The sequence below is a fragment of the Phodopus roborovskii genome, unplaced genomic scaffold, assembly GCF_943737965.1.
Source record: "Phodopus roborovskii unplaced genomic scaffold, PHOROB, whole genome shotgun sequence".
Classification (NCBI taxonomy): domain Eukaryota; kingdom Metazoa; phylum Chordata; class Mammalia; order Rodentia; family Cricetidae; genus Phodopus; species Phodopus roborovskii.
In genome coordinates, this window is record NW_026126448.1 from 11,736,597 (window position 1) to 11,755,924 (window position 19,328).

At 50.9% G+C, this 19,328-nt stretch overlaps 1 protein-coding gene across 1 annotated transcript in view; it reads right to left on the reverse strand.

Annotated features, from left to right (window-relative positions):
- LOC127225314 (bone morphogenetic protein 8A) overlaps window positions 1-18,304 on the reverse strand; it is a 28,147-nt gene extending 9,843 nt beyond the window's left edge. Inside the window, exons 1-3 of the mRNA XM_051188723.1 lie at window positions 17,937-18,304; window positions 1,104-1,293; window positions 556-704 (exon numbers count right to left, since the gene is read on the reverse strand). Coding sequence (XP_051044680.1) covers window positions 556-704; window positions 1,104-1,293; window positions 17,937-18,261 — 664 coding nt within the window. The 5' untranslated portion in view covers window positions 18,262-18,304. The remainder of the gene's footprint in view (window positions 1-555; window positions 705-1,103; window positions 1,294-17,936) is intronic.
- Window positions 18,305-19,328: the final 1,024 nt, after the last annotated feature.

The window sequence follows — 19,328 nt, forward strand, 5'->3', positions numbered from 1 at the left end:
TTCCCTAACTCAGAGTGACCCCTGCCATCTCTCTGCCCCTCTCCTTCCAAGCTATCCCTCCAGCCTTTGCTAGACCCCAGACAGGCCAGTCTCCTGCCCTGCTGCCCTTACTGTCCTCACAGAAAGGAAATGTCCCACGAAAACCCTGTGGCGGAAGTAGTGACTATAAACTGTGCAGACGAGGAAACTGAGGCTCAGGTACCGAGTTACAGCACTGCAGAGCAGGTATAGCCCAGGCCTGTGCACTCAGAAGTTGGGGTGCAGATCCCCCACCCCTCCTTCCTAGTGCAGAACCTCTCAGAGTGGAGGCTACTGCCCATGGAGAATCTCCCTTCCCCGAAGGGTACCAGAGCTGGCCCTCAGGTCAGTTGCTATTACGAAGGACAGGAAGCCTAGCTGAAGCCTTCCCCATCCAGGACCTCACCACTCTACCCACCTCAAGAAGGGCCAAGCATGGGCCAGGGAGAGGGCTCCCTGTACTAGGCTGGCAGCCTCTGCTGGAACCACCTCCCAAGACCCCCCAGGGCAGCTCCCTACTAAGGCCTGGAGCCTCACCATCCTCGGTTTCCACATAGAGACGGAGTCCCAGGTCCTTGTTATGGCTCAGCAACCAGCGGTCACTGGCTGCAGTGATATCCAGCACCAGCCAGCCCTCGTCCCCAGATCGGAGCGTCTGAAGATCCAAAAAGAACAAGTCAGACTCCCTGTGGACACGAAAGAACAATTAACCAAGGCTGAGGTCGGCAAGCCTGCCTGTATCTTGTGCCTGCCTGGGGGACCACTTTCAGAGCCTCTTCCCTGCTTGGCTCTGGGCTGGCCTCCTTTGGTACCACATTTCACCGATAACCAACCCCTGGCATTTTACTGTGTCCGTGTGCTGGTGGGGACACTGTCTCTGGGGCTCAGTGCTGTGGCCTATTGAGGGTTCCACTGTCCCTGGCAGGGCAGGGAGTTCCAGGCCAAGCCCCTTTCTCGTGTCTGAGGTGCCTCTCCCAGCAGGCACCCCTTTCCTTTCTTGGAAAAGCACCCTCTGGACAGGCCCTGCCAGAGCCTAGACCATGAGACCATGAGATGGGGTGGGCACCTGGGCAGAGGGAAGGTACCTGTTGGAGTGTTCCTGGACCACCTCGAACATGCTGACATGGAGGGTTGTGTTGAGCGGGTGGGTGCTGGGCTCTTTGTATATCCGAAACTCTGCAGCTGTGACAGCCTCCCCTGCAGGGATCTGGGTTAGGTCAAAGAGGAATTCCTTCCAGTGTGGCTCCTGGTAGTCCAGGGTACGGTCACGCTCCACTGGAAGACAAGGAGCGAAGGACATCATCTCTGGGAGTCAATATGGCTTGTGCTCAGAGTAGGACCCCAGGCAGCCTGGGTGTGGCCCTTTCCTGTTCTACACACAGCTTGTGGTCTGCTCTGGGAGAACACCAGGCCCCAGGAGGTGGTGCAGTGGGAAACTCAGCAAGTGCTCAGCAGCCCCTGGACCCACTCTGAATCACGGTGCCTCCTCTCAGAGCTCCTAGGCCAACGCTGAGATGGCCACAGGTCCCAAGGCAGAAAATCAGCACAGTTCCAGGGTAAAACCCTGTCTGCAGGGACAGAATTGGCTGAATTTCAGTGGGCAGAGGACTCCCAGAGCCTGTCCTTGATGAGAGGGTTGGGTCGGGGAAGCTCAGATCTGACAGTGTCCTGGGAGAGAGATGTGCAGAACACAGGTCACATTACAAGATCATCAACAGAAGGACCTTAGGAAATGGAGAGACACCCAGTGCTGGCAACTAAGGGATGAAGGATCTGCTAGAGGACAAAGGGAAGAAGACAGGCAGAAAGCAAAAGGACCTGGTGATATCTGAAGGCATCTTGGGCAGTGGCCAGCATGCTCTTGGCAGAGGGGGGTTGTGTGCAGACCATGGCCATTGGGTGTTGCAGTGGTTTGGGTGACATCCAGGTCTGGGAGCAAGGCTGTGCCAGTGGGAATCATGTGGTCTAAGGGACCCCATACAAGATCTGCTGGAGGTGACGGTAATGGCAGTCTAGGGTGATAACTGAGGAGGAGCTAGGGCTGGAAGCTGACTGTGCTCCCTGTAGCAAAGGCGAAGATTTTAGAATAAAACCTGCATCCCAGCTGCACTGATGTGCCCAAGGTGATATATTTAGGGGAGCCTCCTTCCAGCTGCTTGTCACATTCAGATGCCAAAAATCTGTGTTTCCGGAAAGAAGGGGTGGGGAGCCGCCCAGCACTGCCCTCAAAACCCAACAGAGATTTTAATTATATGTTTCAGTTTTTTTTTTTTTTTTTTTTTAAAAATCCTCTCTGTGGCTCTGGGCTCAGTGACCACAAGCCAGGTTTTAAAAAGCACCAGGGTGAGCGGATGTGAGGAGCACTTCCTGTCCTCTCCCTGGTTCAGTGATGAATGGAATACAGATGTGCTGGGCAGAGCCAAGGGAGAGGCACATCTGGGCAGAAGCAGGTGGAAAGGGAGAGAAAGGAGTGAACAGTGTCTTACAGCACTTTAAAGATGGTGGGTACACAACACATGCCAGCCCCAAAGCCAAGGCATAGAAGGAGACAGGGCAGACATCGCTGAGGGAGGGTTCTGAACCCTGGCCTATTTTTATTTTCTTGTTCTGCAGTGAATATCTATCTTCATGTGTCCTCCTTGCTACCTATACTTACACACCCACAATGTTATTGACAATTTCTGTGGGTCCAGTAGCTGCACAGGCACCTCTGCTACATGACTGTGCTCAGGTCCTGATGTACAGGATACAGTTGGTCCAGGCTCTTGCCTATGACAGGGTGTGGTCAGAGCATGTCTCTCAGGCACATCCTCCTCCCCACCTTTTCAGGACACTCCAAGTGCATCCTGGGAGCTTTATCTGGGAATGACCCTGAGCTCTGTGGCCACCTTCCCTTAATGATGTGTGTCTTGAAATCCTCTTGGATTGAACTGGCTCTCACTTCCAGACTTCTGTGCTATGGGTTTGTGAAATAAAGAGCCAGGGATCCCAGCACAGGAAACTCTGCCTTGGCTGTTTCAGACACGCAGCGGATCTAAGGAGGTTTTTGTTTGTTTGTTGATTCTTTTTTTCTTTTTCTTTTTCTTTTCTTTTTTTGAGACAGAGTTTCTTTGTATAGCCCTGGCTGTCCTGGATGGAACTAACTCTGTAGATCAGGCTGGCCTCAAACTCACAGAGATCTGCCTGCCTCTGCCTCCTGAATACTGGGATAGAAAGCGTGCACCACCACCAGCAGGCTGATCTGGAAAATTTTTAGGAAAATGGATATGGTGCTACACCAAAGCAGACACTGCTTCTGGAAGTGGCTCAGGGGAAACACCCCTTTCCTTTGCAGAACGGTGGATGCTCTGTGCAAAGTAGCATTTGGAAAGGGGGGCAGGGACACCACAGAGCATTTGCTGGGACCTCGATTTCCCCATGGGACTTCTCAACAGCGGCCTCTGCTTTAGTCATGCGGTACCACTGAGATGCATAGCTTGTTTGCCATGGCAGCTCCCAGGACCATACCCTGTAAGAGCCTAGCATGTCTATGTGAAGGGAACATACAAGGGATCCTTTGCATGCAGGGCTACAGATGTGCAAGAGCTGAAGGATGAGTAGCAGCCATCTGAACTCTAATTTCTCAACTTTCCCCTTGTGTCAATGGGACAGCTTTCAGAGAGCTGTGTGTCAATGGGGGTCTTCAGAGAGCTGTGTGTCAATGGGGCAGTCCTCAGAGAGCTGTGTGTCAATGGGACAGTCTTCAGAGAGATGTGTGTCAATGGGACAGTCTTCAGAGAGCTGTATGTCAATGGGGCAGTCCTCAGAGAGCTGTGTGTCAATGAATCTTCAGAGAGCTGTGTGTCAATGAGACAGTCTTCAGAGAGAGCCCATGCATCAATGGAACAGTCTTCAGAGAGTCCCATCTGAAGGGTGTGTCTGAAATGCAAAGCCACAAGAGCAGGAGACACATTCTATTTTCTCATTTTTAGTTTTCCTTTTGAAACAGGGTCTCTGTAGCCCTGGCTGTTCTGGAACTAGCTATTAAGACCAGGCCAGCCTTGAGCTCACAAAAATCCTCCTGCCTCTGCCTCCCCAGTGCTGGGATTAAAGACATGTGCTACCACTCCTGGCTCAATTTTATTTTTCTTATAATTTTTTTTAAAACTATTTATTTTTATTTTATGTACATTGGTGTTTTGCTTGCAGGTATATCTCCATGAGAGCAGCAGATTTCCTGGAACAGAAGTTACACTCATCTGTGAGCCACCATGTGGGTTCTGGGATCTGAACCTGGGTCCTCTGGAAGAGCAGCCAGTTCTCTTAATTGCTGAGCCATCTCTCCAGCCCTCAATTTTCAAACAAATGTATGAACAAGAAGCCATGTCATGAAAATATGTCATCTCAAAGGTATATTTGTGAAAGGTTTTAAGATGCCATCTTTCCACCTATCTGGTCTTTGACAGTTTACTGGGAACCTTCAATATGGTGCCAAAAGACCACCATGAAAAGCATTTTCCTTTCCATGCATGCCCAACCTTCACCTTCCCATAAATTAGGGTCCGGAATCTCCCAAAGATGCTGAGACTCCAAGAGGCAGCCCCTCAACAGCGTTCCAGCTGGGACGAGAGCATTGTGTAGCATTTGTACTTTTGTTACATGTGGGCATGGGACCCAGGAGTCATAGCTCTCAGCACAGTTCTCTCCATCACAGCATCCTGATGTCATTTGCTAATGAAAGAATTAGCCAAAAGTAGGACAGGTGACCAGGGGAAGTAAATAAAAAGCCTGCTGTGTTTCCCAGGCCCTGGCTGTAGAGTCAGCCCACTGAGCGAATTTGGGAAAGGGCATGGCCTGGAAGATGTGGGTTCTTGGGTTTTCCCAGTAAAATCCTGTTGCTGGTTGTGATGCTGGCAAAAGTTGATCCCTGGAAGTTTCATAGACTGTGGGGTACACTGACGATTTCCTGGCCACTGTCCTGCATCCTGACCATGTGAGATATGCCCTTCCAGGAATTCTCAGAGGTGACTCCAGGAGGACCAGTTGGTGTTTGGAGTGCTGTCTCTGAGTAGGGTGTCTCTCACTGTGCAGTTAATAATTGATAAATGGGAGGGGTTGTCCCAGAATGTCACTTTGGGGTATGTGAAAAAAGTTTCTCCCTGTAAAGTTAATAATGCATAAATGGGGGAGAGGGTCCCCAGAATGTTACTTTGGGGCATGCGGGAGAAGGTTCTGGATGTTTTCTTCTCACAGTTCTGACATCTTTATAAAATCCTTTAATTTTGCTGGCAAAATGGCTCAGAGTTTAAAAGTATTGATTGCTATTGCAGAGGACCTGGGTTCAGTTCCCAGCTCTTGCTTGTTAGCTCACAGTCGTCTGTAATTCCAGTTCCAATGGGTGTGATGCCTTCTCTGGCCAGAGAGCTTCCACACACATGGTGCACATATGTGCACACAGGCATACACATACACACATACATAAAATAATCTTGTTTTTTTTAATCCTTTAGTTTCTGCATTTTACCTAATAACATTCACAAAGTTTACTTCATTTATTCATCACATTTTAAATTACATTAATTCATTTAATTCAGCATGTGCGTATTTCTATCTACTTAACTAGATGCACACACCCATAGGCATGGTACACTGTCCTGTAATCACAGCAGTCTAGAGGCAGAGGAAAGGCCACCTGAGTTCAAAGCTAGCCTGGGCTACAGGGTGAGTTGGGCCAGCCTGCACTACTGAGTTAGAATGTGCCCTTGTGGAGTGGGGAGAAGTGGGATTGGGGATAAAGGAGGGACTATTGTAGGGTCATTTCTGTTCTTGACTTTATTCTGAAATATTAACTATTTAGGTTACAGGAATAACAGAGATCTCTTATTCTTTCTATAAGTTCTGATACTAACATCGTCTGAACCCTACCTAGACTATCGGAAAGATGAGGAGACCAATACCAACCAGTGCAACTGAACCAGACTATTCTGTCTAATGGCCTCCTTCTGCTTCTGGCTGTAGTCCAGGATCACACTGCATTTCTTTGTCATCTCTCTGTGGCTCCTCTGATCTGTCACATTTGCTAGTCTTTCCTTATCTCTCAGTACGCAGGCACCTTTGGAGGGTGCTAGTGGCATTTTTTCTCATGGTGAGAATGATGATTGCACACTCTGAGGAATGGTGTCTGCCAGATTTCCCCTGCTATGATGTTACCATTTTTCCTTTTATAATATAGGGAAGGTATTTTCAGGCTTTTCTTGTTATTTTAAATGTATGTGTATGGGTTTTTTGCTTGCTTGCTTATATGTCCATGCACCACAAGTGTACCTGGTGCCTGGGAAGGCCAGAAGAGGGCATCAGATCCTTGGAACTGTAATTTCAGATACTTGTGAGCTGCTGTGTAGGTGCTGGGAATCAATCCTGAGTCCAATGGAGCAAGTGCTCCTAGCGGCTAAACCTACTTGCCAGCTCCAGGATGTGGATAACTTGTTTCTTTTTAAATCTGTGCTAACATCTACAAGTAAATCTTGCCTGCATTACTCTACAGGATCTGCAATATTATTTTGTTTCCTTCCTCATTTATTTATTTTGATTTTTCAAGACAGGGTTTCTCTGTGGCTTTGGAGCCTGTCCTGGAACTAGCTCGGTAGACCACGCTGGCCTCAAACTCACAGAGATCCGCCTGCCTCTGCCTTCTGAGCAGTGGGAATAAAGGCCTACCCCACCACCACCCAGCCCTTTCTTTTAATTACATTAACATCATTATGGATTAATGGATGTTTATTTTATACCACAAGCTAACATCCTATACTACTGCTCCCTTCTTCCCCCTCCTTCTCTCCCTTCCTTCCTGGCACAGGGTCTCTCTATGGTAGCCCAGGCTGGCCTCAAAGTCACAGTCTTCCTAAATTCTGAGATCACGTATTCATTGTCACACAAGGCTCCTTCCTTCGTTGCATGTTGAGAATGTTGGCATAATAGTCTCCTGTTGCTGTGGGCTCTGCCTCTCCCCAGGGAGCTTCCTTTGCTAGAGGGGCATTTAGAAAGCAGGATCTGGGTACCAGGTTGCTCATGACTACGGTATCATTTTTAGGTCGACTCAGTGGCCAGAGCAAGAAATAAGCTGCCCACACCTGAGCATGCACCTGTTCTCTGTGTCCACGTGTTCACGATGACACAGCTCTTGCAATAATCTGAGCTCAGTCGGCCCAGTCTGGAGTGGAGTTACTTTAGGTGTGTAAAACCTCTTGATTAGGACCCTCCAAGAGTTGCTCACTTTGGGTGTCCTCCTCATCTATGGCTCTCCTGAGCTAGATTCTTGTTCTGGCTGATCTGTCACAGGCACTGTCCTATAGAGGGAAGGGTGTGGTAACAATGTCCACAGCCTTTTGTAAGATCACCTTCCCCCTCCCCATTAGTAATGACCAAAATTGACTCGAGATATTGTCCAGGCCCAGCGAGGCTAACCTGACCCTGGTTGGACGGCACTTCCCTTATATGATGCCAGACCTCTCTCTAGCCTTGTTGGTTTGTGGGCATGTAGTAATAATCAAGAAAAATTAGAAATTTTTTTGACTTCCAAATTTAACTTCCAAGAAAATATCCCAAATACAGTCACAAAAAATACATAAAGAGTTGTGTACAAGGTTGTTGCTGTATTAATTACCAGAAACAGCCCCAATAGCAATAGGAGACAAGCTGTGAACTGAGGGCGTCTTCTCAGTGGGATGCCACACAGCTGGGAACATCACTGAAGCATGTAGTATGTAGTCTGTCATGACGTGCTCTCTAGAAATATCACAACTCTAGAGAGAGCATGGGGAGCAAAGTAGATAATACATCCTTTATCTAATAAAGAGTAAAAGAAATACTATGAACCCATATATTCATCATGCATACACGTGCAGGTACATATTTAATATGTGTTGTGTATGCATGTGACTGTATGGGGGAGTGCCTGTGTGCACACATGTGGAAGCCAGAGCAGGACATTGGGTGTCTTCTGCTGTCACTCTTCACCTTCTGGGTTTGAGACCAGGTCTCTCACTGAACAGCAAGCTTCCTGATGGAGTGAGGTTGGCTGGCCAGCAGGCTGTAGAGATCTGCTTGTCTCCACCTTCCATTGCTGGGATTATAACATATAAAGCTGTGTTCAGCCTCTAACATGGGTGTTAGGGATCCAAACCAGGTTCTCTCGGACAGAGCAAATGGTCTTAACCACTGAGTTGCTGCCCCAGCTCTGCAACTGTAGATTCTGAATAGGGAGCTAAGCCACAAATGAAGAAGAAGGAATAAAAAAGAATACTACTTGTGGGTGGTGAGAGGAGACAGAGACAGAGTTCAGGGCATGGAAAAGGAAACAAACCAATTAACAAGGCTCCTTGCTTCATACACTTTGTAAAGATGTCATAAAAATATGAAACAAAAACCAATTCAAATACAAGAATAAAGAGCAAACCTAGCAAAATTCAAAGCACAGTAATTGAACTAATTGTATATTGTGTTGGTGGCTTAGCTACAATGAGGAAAGTTTGTGTGTGTGTGTGTGTGTGTGTGTGTGTGTGTGTGTGATTTTAAAGAGAGCAATTTGACTTCACATTCTTAGTGAAGGGGGCTGGAAAGATGGCTCAGCAGTCAGTGCACAAGCTGCTTTTGCAGATAACCTAGGTTCGGTTCCCAGCACCCAACTGGCAGCTAGTAACTGTCACTCTAGTTCTAAGGGCTCTGATACTCTCTTCTGGCCTTTTTAGGTTATCTTAGCACTCGGGAGTCAGAGGCAGATGAATCTCTGTGAGTTCAAGGCCTGCCTGGTCTACAGAGCAAGTTCCAGGACCAACATTGAATTCCAGAACCCATATTAAAAACAAAAACAAGACGTGTTTGTGCACACTTTAATCCCAGCACTCGGGAGGCAGAGGCAGGCATATTTCTGGGAGTTCAAGGCCAGCCTGGTCTACGGAGTGAGTTCCAGAATAGCCAGAGTTACACAGAGAAACCCTGTCTTGGAAAACAAAATAACAAAACAAAAACAAGCCAGGCACAGTGAGAAGGGCTTCTAACATCAGCACTGGGGAGACATAGACAAGCAGATCCCTCAGGTAAACCAGCCATCAGCCAATCAGCCTAGCCTAATCGGTGAGTTCCAGGCCAGAAAAAATAAGATAGAGAGGTTCTGAGGAAAAATACTTAAAGTTGTCCCCTGACCTCTAAACACATGCAGGCATGTGCACACCACACACACACACACACACACACACACACACACACACACACACACACTGCATATATTAACACCAGCAAACAGCATGAGACATTGCTGGCCTTTCGCATGTGCTATGCCTCTGCACTGCTGACATCTGGGCAGGACATCCCTTGTGGGCATCATTCTCTGTATTGCAGGCTTTTAAGCAGCATCCCTGACCTTCTATCAGATGCCCACAAGGACCCTCTCCTTCCCCAGCTGCAATAACAGACAATGACTAGTTATTGCCCAAGATCCCCAGGGAAGCAAAATGGTTCCTGCTGAGAACCACTGTCTACAGATGACCCTAGCAACCCATGTTTTATTTTAAAACCTGGTGAGCCAAGACTGTAGAAAGAGAAACTAGGCCAGTGAGATGGCTTGACTTTCTCCACTAATCTAATGATCAGTCTGATCCCAGAACCCACAGGAGATAAGCATTGACTACCAAAAGTTAGTCCTCTGACTTCCAAATGTGCACTGTAGCAGGTACTAGCTTGCACTCACATACACAACAATACGATATTTGATTTTTTAAAAAGATCTGTTGTAGCTGGGCGTTGATGGCATATGCCTTTAACCCCAACACTCGGGAGGCAGAGGCAGGAAGATCTCTGTGAATTTGAGACCAGCCTGGTCTACAAGAGCGAGTTCCAGGACAGTCTCCAAAGCTACACAGAGAAACCCTGTCTGGAAAAACTAAAACAAACAAACAAAAAATAAAACAAAACAAAAGATCTGTTGTATTTTTAATTGTGTGTAGGAGAGTATGTGCACCCTTGGATGCCACAAGAGGGTATTAGATTGCCCTGGAGCTGGGTGGTTTTGACTGACCTAACCTGAGTGCTGGGAACAGAACTCAGGTCTACAGGAGAAGCACAAGCTCTTAACTGCTGAGCCATCTCTCCAGCTCTAATAATTAAAAAAAAATTTTTTAAATGAAACAAACAAACAAACAACCCCCCCCAAGTCCGCAGCATTCAGAGAGGTGAAGGAAGAGCTATCCCAGCAGAGAAACCCTGAAAAACAAGGGGCCTGTGTGTGAGAACTCTGAAGAAGCCAGCATGGCTGAAATCCAGCAGCAGGGGCTGAAGCACACAAAAGGACCACAGAGTGACAAGAAAGGCCAAGACATTCACAGGACACTCTGTTCCTTACCTCAAATAACTCAGCACAGTGATCCTAGATACCCTGTGACCCGGGAAGACTTCTATTCAGTTCAATTGTTGCTGAGGCTGTGACAGTCGATGGCACTCAGAGGCAAGCCTGATGCCATTTGCGCAGCAATGTATGTCTAGAGTCCCTAGCAGTGGGGTCTACAGAGAGAGAGGACTCAATGTGAAATCGCTTGCACTGCAATCATGAAGCCTGGAGTGCAGATCCCCACCATCCATATGAAAGCCACCAGCACTCCTAAGGCATTGAAAGGATGCTCAGGGCAAGGTGGCTAGCTAGACTAGCTGAAATTGGCAAGCTCTGGGTTCAGAGAGCGACCCTGTTGATACCCAAGGAGGAGAGCGGTCAAAGAAGGTACCCAGTGTCAACTTCAGGCCTACATATGTCACCTATATGAAGGACTCTAGACAGGCAGCTCCACAGAGCCAAGGGCTCGGAATGGAGACAGACATTCTGCTCTCTGCAAAGCTGAAAACAGGGAAGCCGAGTTTACCGTCTGAGCTGCCTGAGGCTTTGAAAAAACAATCCTAGAACCCTTGGCCTCCTTCTCCAGACCCCAATAAAACTAGCTCCAGATGCCATGCTTTCAGAAAAGGCCCACTGTGGGCAGAAGGTGGCGTCCCCGGCCACAGCAGTGGTCACACCCTGCCAGTCTACATCTGGGGCCCTGTGCCCATCCAGCCAGACTAGACCTTCACATGCCAAACCCTGTGCTGATCAGTAAGATACCCACAAAATGTTTCTCCTAGACAAAGTTAGATTCACCCAGACAACCTAAATCTGTCCTGCTTCTGACCAGAAGAAATACCTCAGAAGTCACCCTCCTCTGCTAGAAGTGGCTGGCCCTCAGAGAATGGGGTCTTCTCACTAGACTGAAGCTATCCGCCTTCCTCGATCCCTTGGGGCCCATGTGAGAGTTAGCCTCCGGTCTGTTTCAGCAACCCTCACCTGGTAAGCTGTCTGCCATCCCAACACAGCTTCCTGTGTCTTCTGCCTGAGGCCCCTCCCCCCACATCCCAGCCACCTCAAGATTGTTTTCCTAGGTGTGCTCTCCTGACTGACACATTTTCTTTTTCCCCAGGTCAGCTGAGGAGCCTCCTCAACCCTCTCTGCTCTTTTTACACCAGGCTGTGGTGTGACCCCTTGTGTCAGTGGGTTGTGTCCCCTCTGGATGGTGAGCTCCTTAGGGCAGTAACTGAACATGGCCGGTGGGTGGATGGCTTGCAGCAGCCTGCTCACCAAGTCACTGTTCTGGGGACAGAGAGAGTGAACATCTGTTCTTCCCCATGGCTCAGAGTCCATCACTCACAGCTCCTGGGGCTGGGGTGCGGCTGCTGGTCTGAGTGACAACCATGTCACAGTGAATCTCCATCGAGGCCACTGATGTCTGCACTTACTGTGGGATTTGCTTCTTTTCCTGGTGGGACTTTGAGGGTGGGGACAGGATCCAGACCTGAGGAGGGGGTGCACTGGGCATGACTGTCCTATGCTGCTGGTACCAAGGGCTGAGGGGCCCACACCAGACTTAGAAGTCTCTGGGCTTGTGCTGGACCTCAGAGGAGGGTGGAGCCCTGGGGTTGGTGACTTGTGCATTCTACACCTGAAGGAATTTCTCCCGCCAGGAGCTGCAGCGCCATGGCAAGGCCCAGGCTCACTCCTGGGGTATTTTCAGCTGAGTCTCCGCACTGACTTTCTTCACAGGCCGTTTCCATAAGCGGCTCTGCACACATAATTACTGGTCCAGTCCTCAGCTGGCTCCAGACCCCAAATTAAAAGGGAACACCCGCACAGGCCACCACATCAAGCCTGCCGAGGTAAAAAATAATCCCCAGGAGATGTGAGCAAGGGTGCGATTCCTCCAGAAGAAACTCAAAGAACTGAAATGTGAGAATGTGCCAGAAAGATGTGGTCATGATGACACATGCCTGCCTATTTCCCTATCCCATGACTCACTTTTGGAGAGACCCCCATCAGAGGGAAGGCTGTGTGGACACAGTTTGAGTCAGAACTGGGGAGGTCTTCTGGGTTGGGGTTCAGGGGCAGGGAAACTGAGGCAGCTCTCCGTTGAGGACACATAACAGCTCAGGGTAGTGTGCTACAGACTTCTAGACTCAAGCCATGGAAGTGAGTGGACTGGAGTTCAGCGGGGGCCTATTGGGGTGGAGGCGACTCTCAGCATGTTCTGTCCACGAGGAACCTAGAACGCCTGTTGAAGTTACCTTCCTCCTGCTGGGTCCCATGGAACTGGTGGTGTCAGGAGACACTCAGAGATGTGCTCACTGCTGGTGTCACAGAGATGGGGACGGCTGGCTTCCATCCCACCTGATGCAGCTCTGTGCTCCCTGACTCCCACTGGGCTGTCTCCTTCCCCTCTGCCAGCCTGCGCTGAGCACCTGCCCACAGGGGCTGTGGCACATGGTGGGGCGAGGGCCATGGAGAATCCCATTTGGGTCATTTCTAGGTTGTTTCCCAAGTACAAGGAGAAAAGGGGTTATCTGTGACCCCAACTCAGGCAGAGAAAGCCTAGCACCTTAGGAAATGTACCATGCAGGCTGGGACTTCATCGCAGTGGAGTTTGCCTGTCAAGGATGGGAGAGTTGGACTAGGTCCAGGTGTATGGAAATCTTGTCTGCCTCTTCTAAAACAGGGGTGAAGTTTCTTATCTAGTGTCTAAAAACGGAGTCAGTGTGGGTAAAGCTCAGTGGTGAGAACATTTGCTTAGGAAGGGAAAGACCCCAAGTCTGATATCCAGGGTGTGCTCAAGCACGCACACGCACATACGGTGGATGAGAATGAGGAGACAGATGCTTTTTCAATTCTGGGGATTAAACTCAGGGCCTAACATACACCAGGCAAGGGCTGCACCACTGAGCTACATCCCTCATCTCTTTTTCTTGTAAAAAATGATTTATTCTTATTGCTTGTAATATACACACGTCTGTCTGTAAATGGCTACGTGCACTTGAGCGCGGATGCTCACAGAGGCCAGAGGTAATTAGATCCCCTTAGAGCTGGAGTAATGGGGGTTGTGAGCCATCTGACATGGGTGCTGAGGACAGAATCAGGTCCTCTGGGAGAACAGCAAGTTCTCTGTATCCTAAACTACCTCTCCAGCCCTGGTTTGGTTCTCTCTCTCTCTCTCTCTCTCTCTCTCTCTCTCTCTCTCTCTCTCTCTCTCTCTCTCCCTCCCCCCCTCTCTCTCTGTCCTTTTTTGTTTTTGTTTTTATTTTTTGAGATAGGGTTTCTTTGAAGCTTTGGAGCCTGTCCTGGAACTTGCTCTGTAGATCAGGCTCACCTCAGACTCACAGTGATCCACCTGCCTCTGCTTCCTGAATGCTGAGATTAAAAGCATTCACCACCACCTCCCAGCATTCATTCTCTTCTTCCCTCCCTCCCTCCCTCCCTCCCTCCCTCCCTCCCTCTCTCCCTCCCTCTCTTTGAGACAGGGCCTCACTAAGTTTCCTAGGCTTGCTTCAAACTCAAAATGCTCCAGCCTTGGGCACCTTGGAACTACAGACACAGAACAGCTTTATTCACAAATCTGCATTAATAAAGATAAGATAAACAAGGACCATCTGTGGGTCATTCATGCAACTCAGAAGTTACGAATGATTGAAACAAGAATGTAGGTGATTCCAAGAAATTCATGGAGTGGGTTAATACAGCACACTAGGGTGGACACACACTGCATAACCCCACTTCTATGAAGCTTAGAACTGGGGGGGGGTCCTCTGGTGACAGGCATTGTAGCAGTTGCCAGGGGGACAGGCTGGTAGAAGCAGGATTCTGGGGGGAACGTGTTATCTGATGTAGATAGGTCTGAATTTTATGTAATGAGCACCAAGGCCGGATCTCTCAATCACTCAGATCTGCCACCACTGCTCATTGCTGCCCCTGTCCTCAGCCATTTGAGGCCTCAGGAATTAAAGCTCCTGGGCTGGGAAAGGGGCTGATGCACATGCAAATGGCTCTGTGTGGTCCTGCCTGAACTCTGCCTGTTAGTGCTGGTTGTGCCTCAGTTTCCCCATTCAGAACAGAGCTGCCTGCCTGTCCACTGACATAAGCGGAGCTGGTCCTTCCTGCCCCCTTTTGCCCTTGGGAAGGACAGGACGGCCTGAGACCACCCAGCCCAGGGGCAGGGCAGTGAGGGCAGCAGATGCCGATGAAACAGAACCAAGGATGTGGGCTGGGATGCGGGCTGGGAGGCATCTCGTTTTTCAGATACCATCACTGCGGACATTGACAAGAAACAGAGGACCACAGAAGGGAGGACACAATGGTGGAGGCCAGCAGAGACTGAGGGTGGGTCAGGAGGGGACAAGAGTTGTGTCTGGTGCTGAGAGTACCAGCTTAGCTCAGGGCTCTCCCTTCTCCAAGCACTGGGGCAGCAGGGACAGGAGTCTGCTGTCACACTGCTCCACAGGGTCACAGCCATTGCCACCCTAGGATGCTGATGCTGTCTGGAGTGCTGGTTCCAGGGCCCTAACCTTCCTTCAGGCTTGGGCTTGCCAAAGAAGGCATCAGGCATGTGTCTGACACACGGGCCTGGTAATCGGCAGATAAACAATCATTCTAAGATAGACATAGTGGCACACACCTTTAATCCCAGCACTCAAGAGAGAGAGGCAGGCAGATCTCTGTGAGTTCAAAGCCAGCCTGGCCAACATAGTGAATTCCAGGACAGCCAGAGCTACATAGTGAGATTCTGTCTTGAAAAAACAAACAAAATTACTCTAGCTGGGAAAGTCTACTAGTGTGGCAAGAGTACCAAAATAAAGATGATGCTCTAATGGGTCACTCACAGTGAGTGCAGTCAACAAAGTCCTGCTTGATAGTTCCACAGATCCTACGGGCAGTGTTTGGGGGAGTGGGGAGCAAGGCAGTGTGGGGGAAATCGGATTTAGAAACCATCAACATAGATGTGGCCTAAATGCTGTGTGTCCCTGGTCCTGCTATTTCCCCTCTCTGGGACTATGAAACAGGACGGTAAAACAGGTTCATGAGCTGTTGTCCCAACCAAATGAGAAACAGAAGGATGTAAAGGTCAGAGGGTAACTTTTCTTCTAAACACAGGACACGCAGCCTTTGGTTGGCTTTTAGACTCCATTTCTAGGCTTCAGTATGCATGAGACACACGGGCTATTTTCCCTCTCTCCCTCCTTCCCTCCCTCCTCTCTTTCAGCAGGTGCTGCTGTTACTCTGATGTTCTGGATGACTTTAGCTATAAGATGTAGCCCAGGCTGGCCTTGAAGCTGTGGCCATCCTCCTGCCTCAGCCTCCTGAGTGTTAGGTTTATAGTTGTGATTCACCACATGCAGCCGTGTAGATTTTATTGCTTTATTTGCAAAGCTGGGCTGCAGCTGGAAGGGCCTGGCTCCTGTTCACACTGGGGGTCAGCAATGACCAGGCCCCAGTTCACACTCTAAGTGAAGGGAGGGTATGGTGCTGCTCCTGCTCACCTGCCAGTCAGTCATCTAACCTTGAGGACAGGTCAGGAGGGGTCCCATTTATTCATTTATCTTCTGGCAGGGTCTCGCTATATAGCCCTGGCTGGCTGTCCTGGAACTCATAGAGATCCACCTGCCTCTGGAATGCTGGAGTTAAAGTTGTGTGTCATCATGCCTGGCCAAGGAGTCCCATTTAAAGGGACAGATGTTCAGCTCAGAAGCAAGGGACTTCCCTGAAGCGGCACAGCAGCAACAGGTCCTGCTCTAAGGCACCAGGCACCAGTTCCCACCAGAGCTCTTCATGTTTTGCCCAGAGGATGGGGGTGGGGCGCAGAACATGGGCTGGGAGGTGACTCATTCTGATCAGCAGCTTCTCTGGGGACATTCTTGGGCAACTCAATCCTTAGTTCTTAGTCCTAAGCCCTGGGTCAGCCTGTCCTAAGGATGGAGACGCAGTTACAGCCCCACATGTGGTCTGTCCTAAGTCCCCACCCTGCCCTCTAGGCAGAAAGGCAGTCCCTCCTTGAAGCTGGGCTATTGGCTAAATAGCTACCTTCCCCCTCCCACTCCCCATGCTCTACCCTACCTCAGCCATCACCAGCTCTGGATGGGAAAGAGAGGCTCGAATGCCTTCTCTTCCGTCCTTCAGGTAGGAAAACAAGTGACCGAGGACACACACGGCCTGCTGTCCAATCCCCTGTTCCTCTGCCCATCCCCTATCAAAAGCTCTCCCCATCTTGGAAGGGCTATCATTAACCTGGATACAGAGATGTCTCAGGGTAGTCACTGCTTCTCTGTCTCCCTGCCCATCCCTGGGCAATGACAGTAGAGACTGTAGCTCTTTGCCGGGCTGCTAGGAGGATAAGCTACGCAGTGCAGGGGCCGGTGACCATGGTGAACTGCTCTCAGTTCAAGGCCTGGCCTCAGATGGACCCATCCTAGGATCTGCCTAGGCCCCCACCCACCACAAACATCAGCAGAGCAGGCGGGGACCTGACCAACTGTGATGAAAGGGTATTCTGGAAAAATGCTTCTCAGACTATTGGAGGTTGGCTCCGTGGTTAAGAGCACCTGCCATTCATGACTTCCTATAATCTTTGACTCCGTCCCAGAGGATCTGACGCCCTCTTCTGTCCCCATGAGGCACTGCATGCACATGGTACACATCCATATATGAAGGCAAAACCTCATATACATAAAAGAAAATATTTTTAAAGGTGGTGGGTGTAGCTGGAGAGATGGCTCAGAAGTTACAAGCACTAGATGCTCTTCCAGAGGACCTGGGTTTGATTTCCGGCACACATATGGCTGCTCACAACTGTTCCACGGTATCTGATGCCCTCTTCTAGCCTCTTCCAGCACCAACGGATGTGGCACATAGACGTTGTGCAGGCAAAACACTCATACACATAAATTAAAAAAATAAAAGACTATAGAAGGTGGCCCTGAGGTCTAGAGATCCACGGAGAAAGGAGGAGCCACAGTTTCGGAGAATGGACTCACAGCTGCCCCTTGCATCATTCACTGGCCTGAACACTCATTCCATGTCAGACCAAGGTCCAGGTATTGGGGCCCAGTCCCACAAAACTACAGTCATGATCTGAGTCTGTCCACTCCACCTCCCGACAGTGCACCCCACCCACCCGCTTCCTGCTGCAGAGAAGGAACCTGCCGTCAGGGCGTGTGGGTCAGCTCTGGTCACTTTGACGATATGACCACAGGCTTCTGCACTGAACTTTGTCCCTCTTTTCAGGGTTGCGTTTATCACAATGACAGCATCACAGCTTCTGTTTATTCATCAGTCTTCCCAGGACCAACCGTCTTCTGGGGGACCTGGGCATCACCAGATTCCCACTCCTGGGCGCGCGCCTTGATGGGCAAAGACCCTAGAAACCCGCGCTAACCCTCAGACCTTTCAGCCCTGACCCCTACAGTTGCCTCTTCCCTGTGGTTTCTGTTGCACCTTGGCTCCCTGTCCCAGTGGGCCTTGCACTACCCAAGGGCATCATCCCTAGACAGGCAGGCCGTGCCCACTCCGCACGGAGTCTGCGACACCCCCGGGTCCTCCTCGCACTCACCCATATTGACGAAGCTCATGACCAGGTCGGCGCGACCCAGCTGAGGCTGAGGGGGCCCGCCGTCGTCGTCATCAGCCATGGCGTGGTACAGGTCCAGCATGAAGAGGGGCGCGGACGCTGGCTGCCGGGAGGCTGCGGGTGGTGCTCGGGGTCGGGGCCGCCCAGGCAGCCCGAGTACCGCCAGGATCTCTCGCTGCATGTCTCGGCGCTCGCGCGCTCCCAGGCGACGCTGGGGACAGGTATGTGGGGGACGTGGGCTGTGGCCGCCGCCCAGAGCGCACAGAGCCAGGCCCAGCAGCCAGAGCGGCCCGGGACGGACGGCCATCTCGGACGCTCAGCAGACTCTCATCCACCCGTAGATGTCCGGGCCCGGCAGGACACCGGACGGCCAGGACCGAAAGGCGCAGCGGACCCCAAGTTTGCACCTGTCGCGGGCAGTTCTGCAGCGAGTGCGCACCACGCGCTCTGCAATCGGTTGCTGAACCCGTAGGTTCCGCAAAACAACTTGGGCTCCTGTGGCGCGGCACCCGCGAGTGTCCCCGAGGGGATCTCCTGTGGCCCCACAGACCCGCAAGAGCTTCCTCGGCCCCGCCCCTTCCCAGGCCAACCAATGGGGGCTCGGGGGCGGGCCCGAACGGGACAGACTGCCGCCCCGCCCAGTGTAAGCACAGCTACTGCTGCACCCGGGAGTGGGAGCACCTGGTGCGACCCCGAGGTAGGCAGCTGGGGCCGGCTGGGGAAAGGCCTTCAAGTGTGACCTGGGTCCCCATCCAGCTGCCGGGGCGCACGCCGGGCTCCGTGCGGAGACGTCGGGGTCTCTGAGCCCTGGGATGGGTGGGATCCTGAGTCCCCGGGCAGCGGTGAGACCCGCAGCGTGGCCCTTCTCCTAGGCATAGCGACATAGATGGAGCCCAAATATAGTTTCAGCCATCTGGGCTGGGCTGGTGCCAGCTGTGCCGCGAGGGTGGGGCACATTCTATTGCCGGCAGCAGCCAGGACCAAGCGCCCCGCTTCTCTTGGGGCGCCAGGCACCTTCACCCGACCCGTTGCTGATCCAACACGGGATGGGCTCTGGAGCCTCCCGAAGGGGTGGGGGCCACCTTTGCTTAGCTTCTCATTTGTGATAGCTTACAGCAGCTTGCAAGATAGGGACCCGGGGACAACTCTCTACCTTACACCCCTTTCTGCACTCCCGCCTCCCCTGGCTGCTGCCACAGATTTAACTCCTCCATCGTAAAGGTTCCGGAAGTCAGTGGGAGGAAAGTGCCCGGCAGAGGGAGTGACTGTGTCAAGGCTGGGAGTGTCCAATGGCAGGTAGCAGCACTTCCAGGTCTATTAGTGTTCATATGCCATTAAGGGGCACACAGCTGTCTTTTCCCTTCCTTCCTTCCT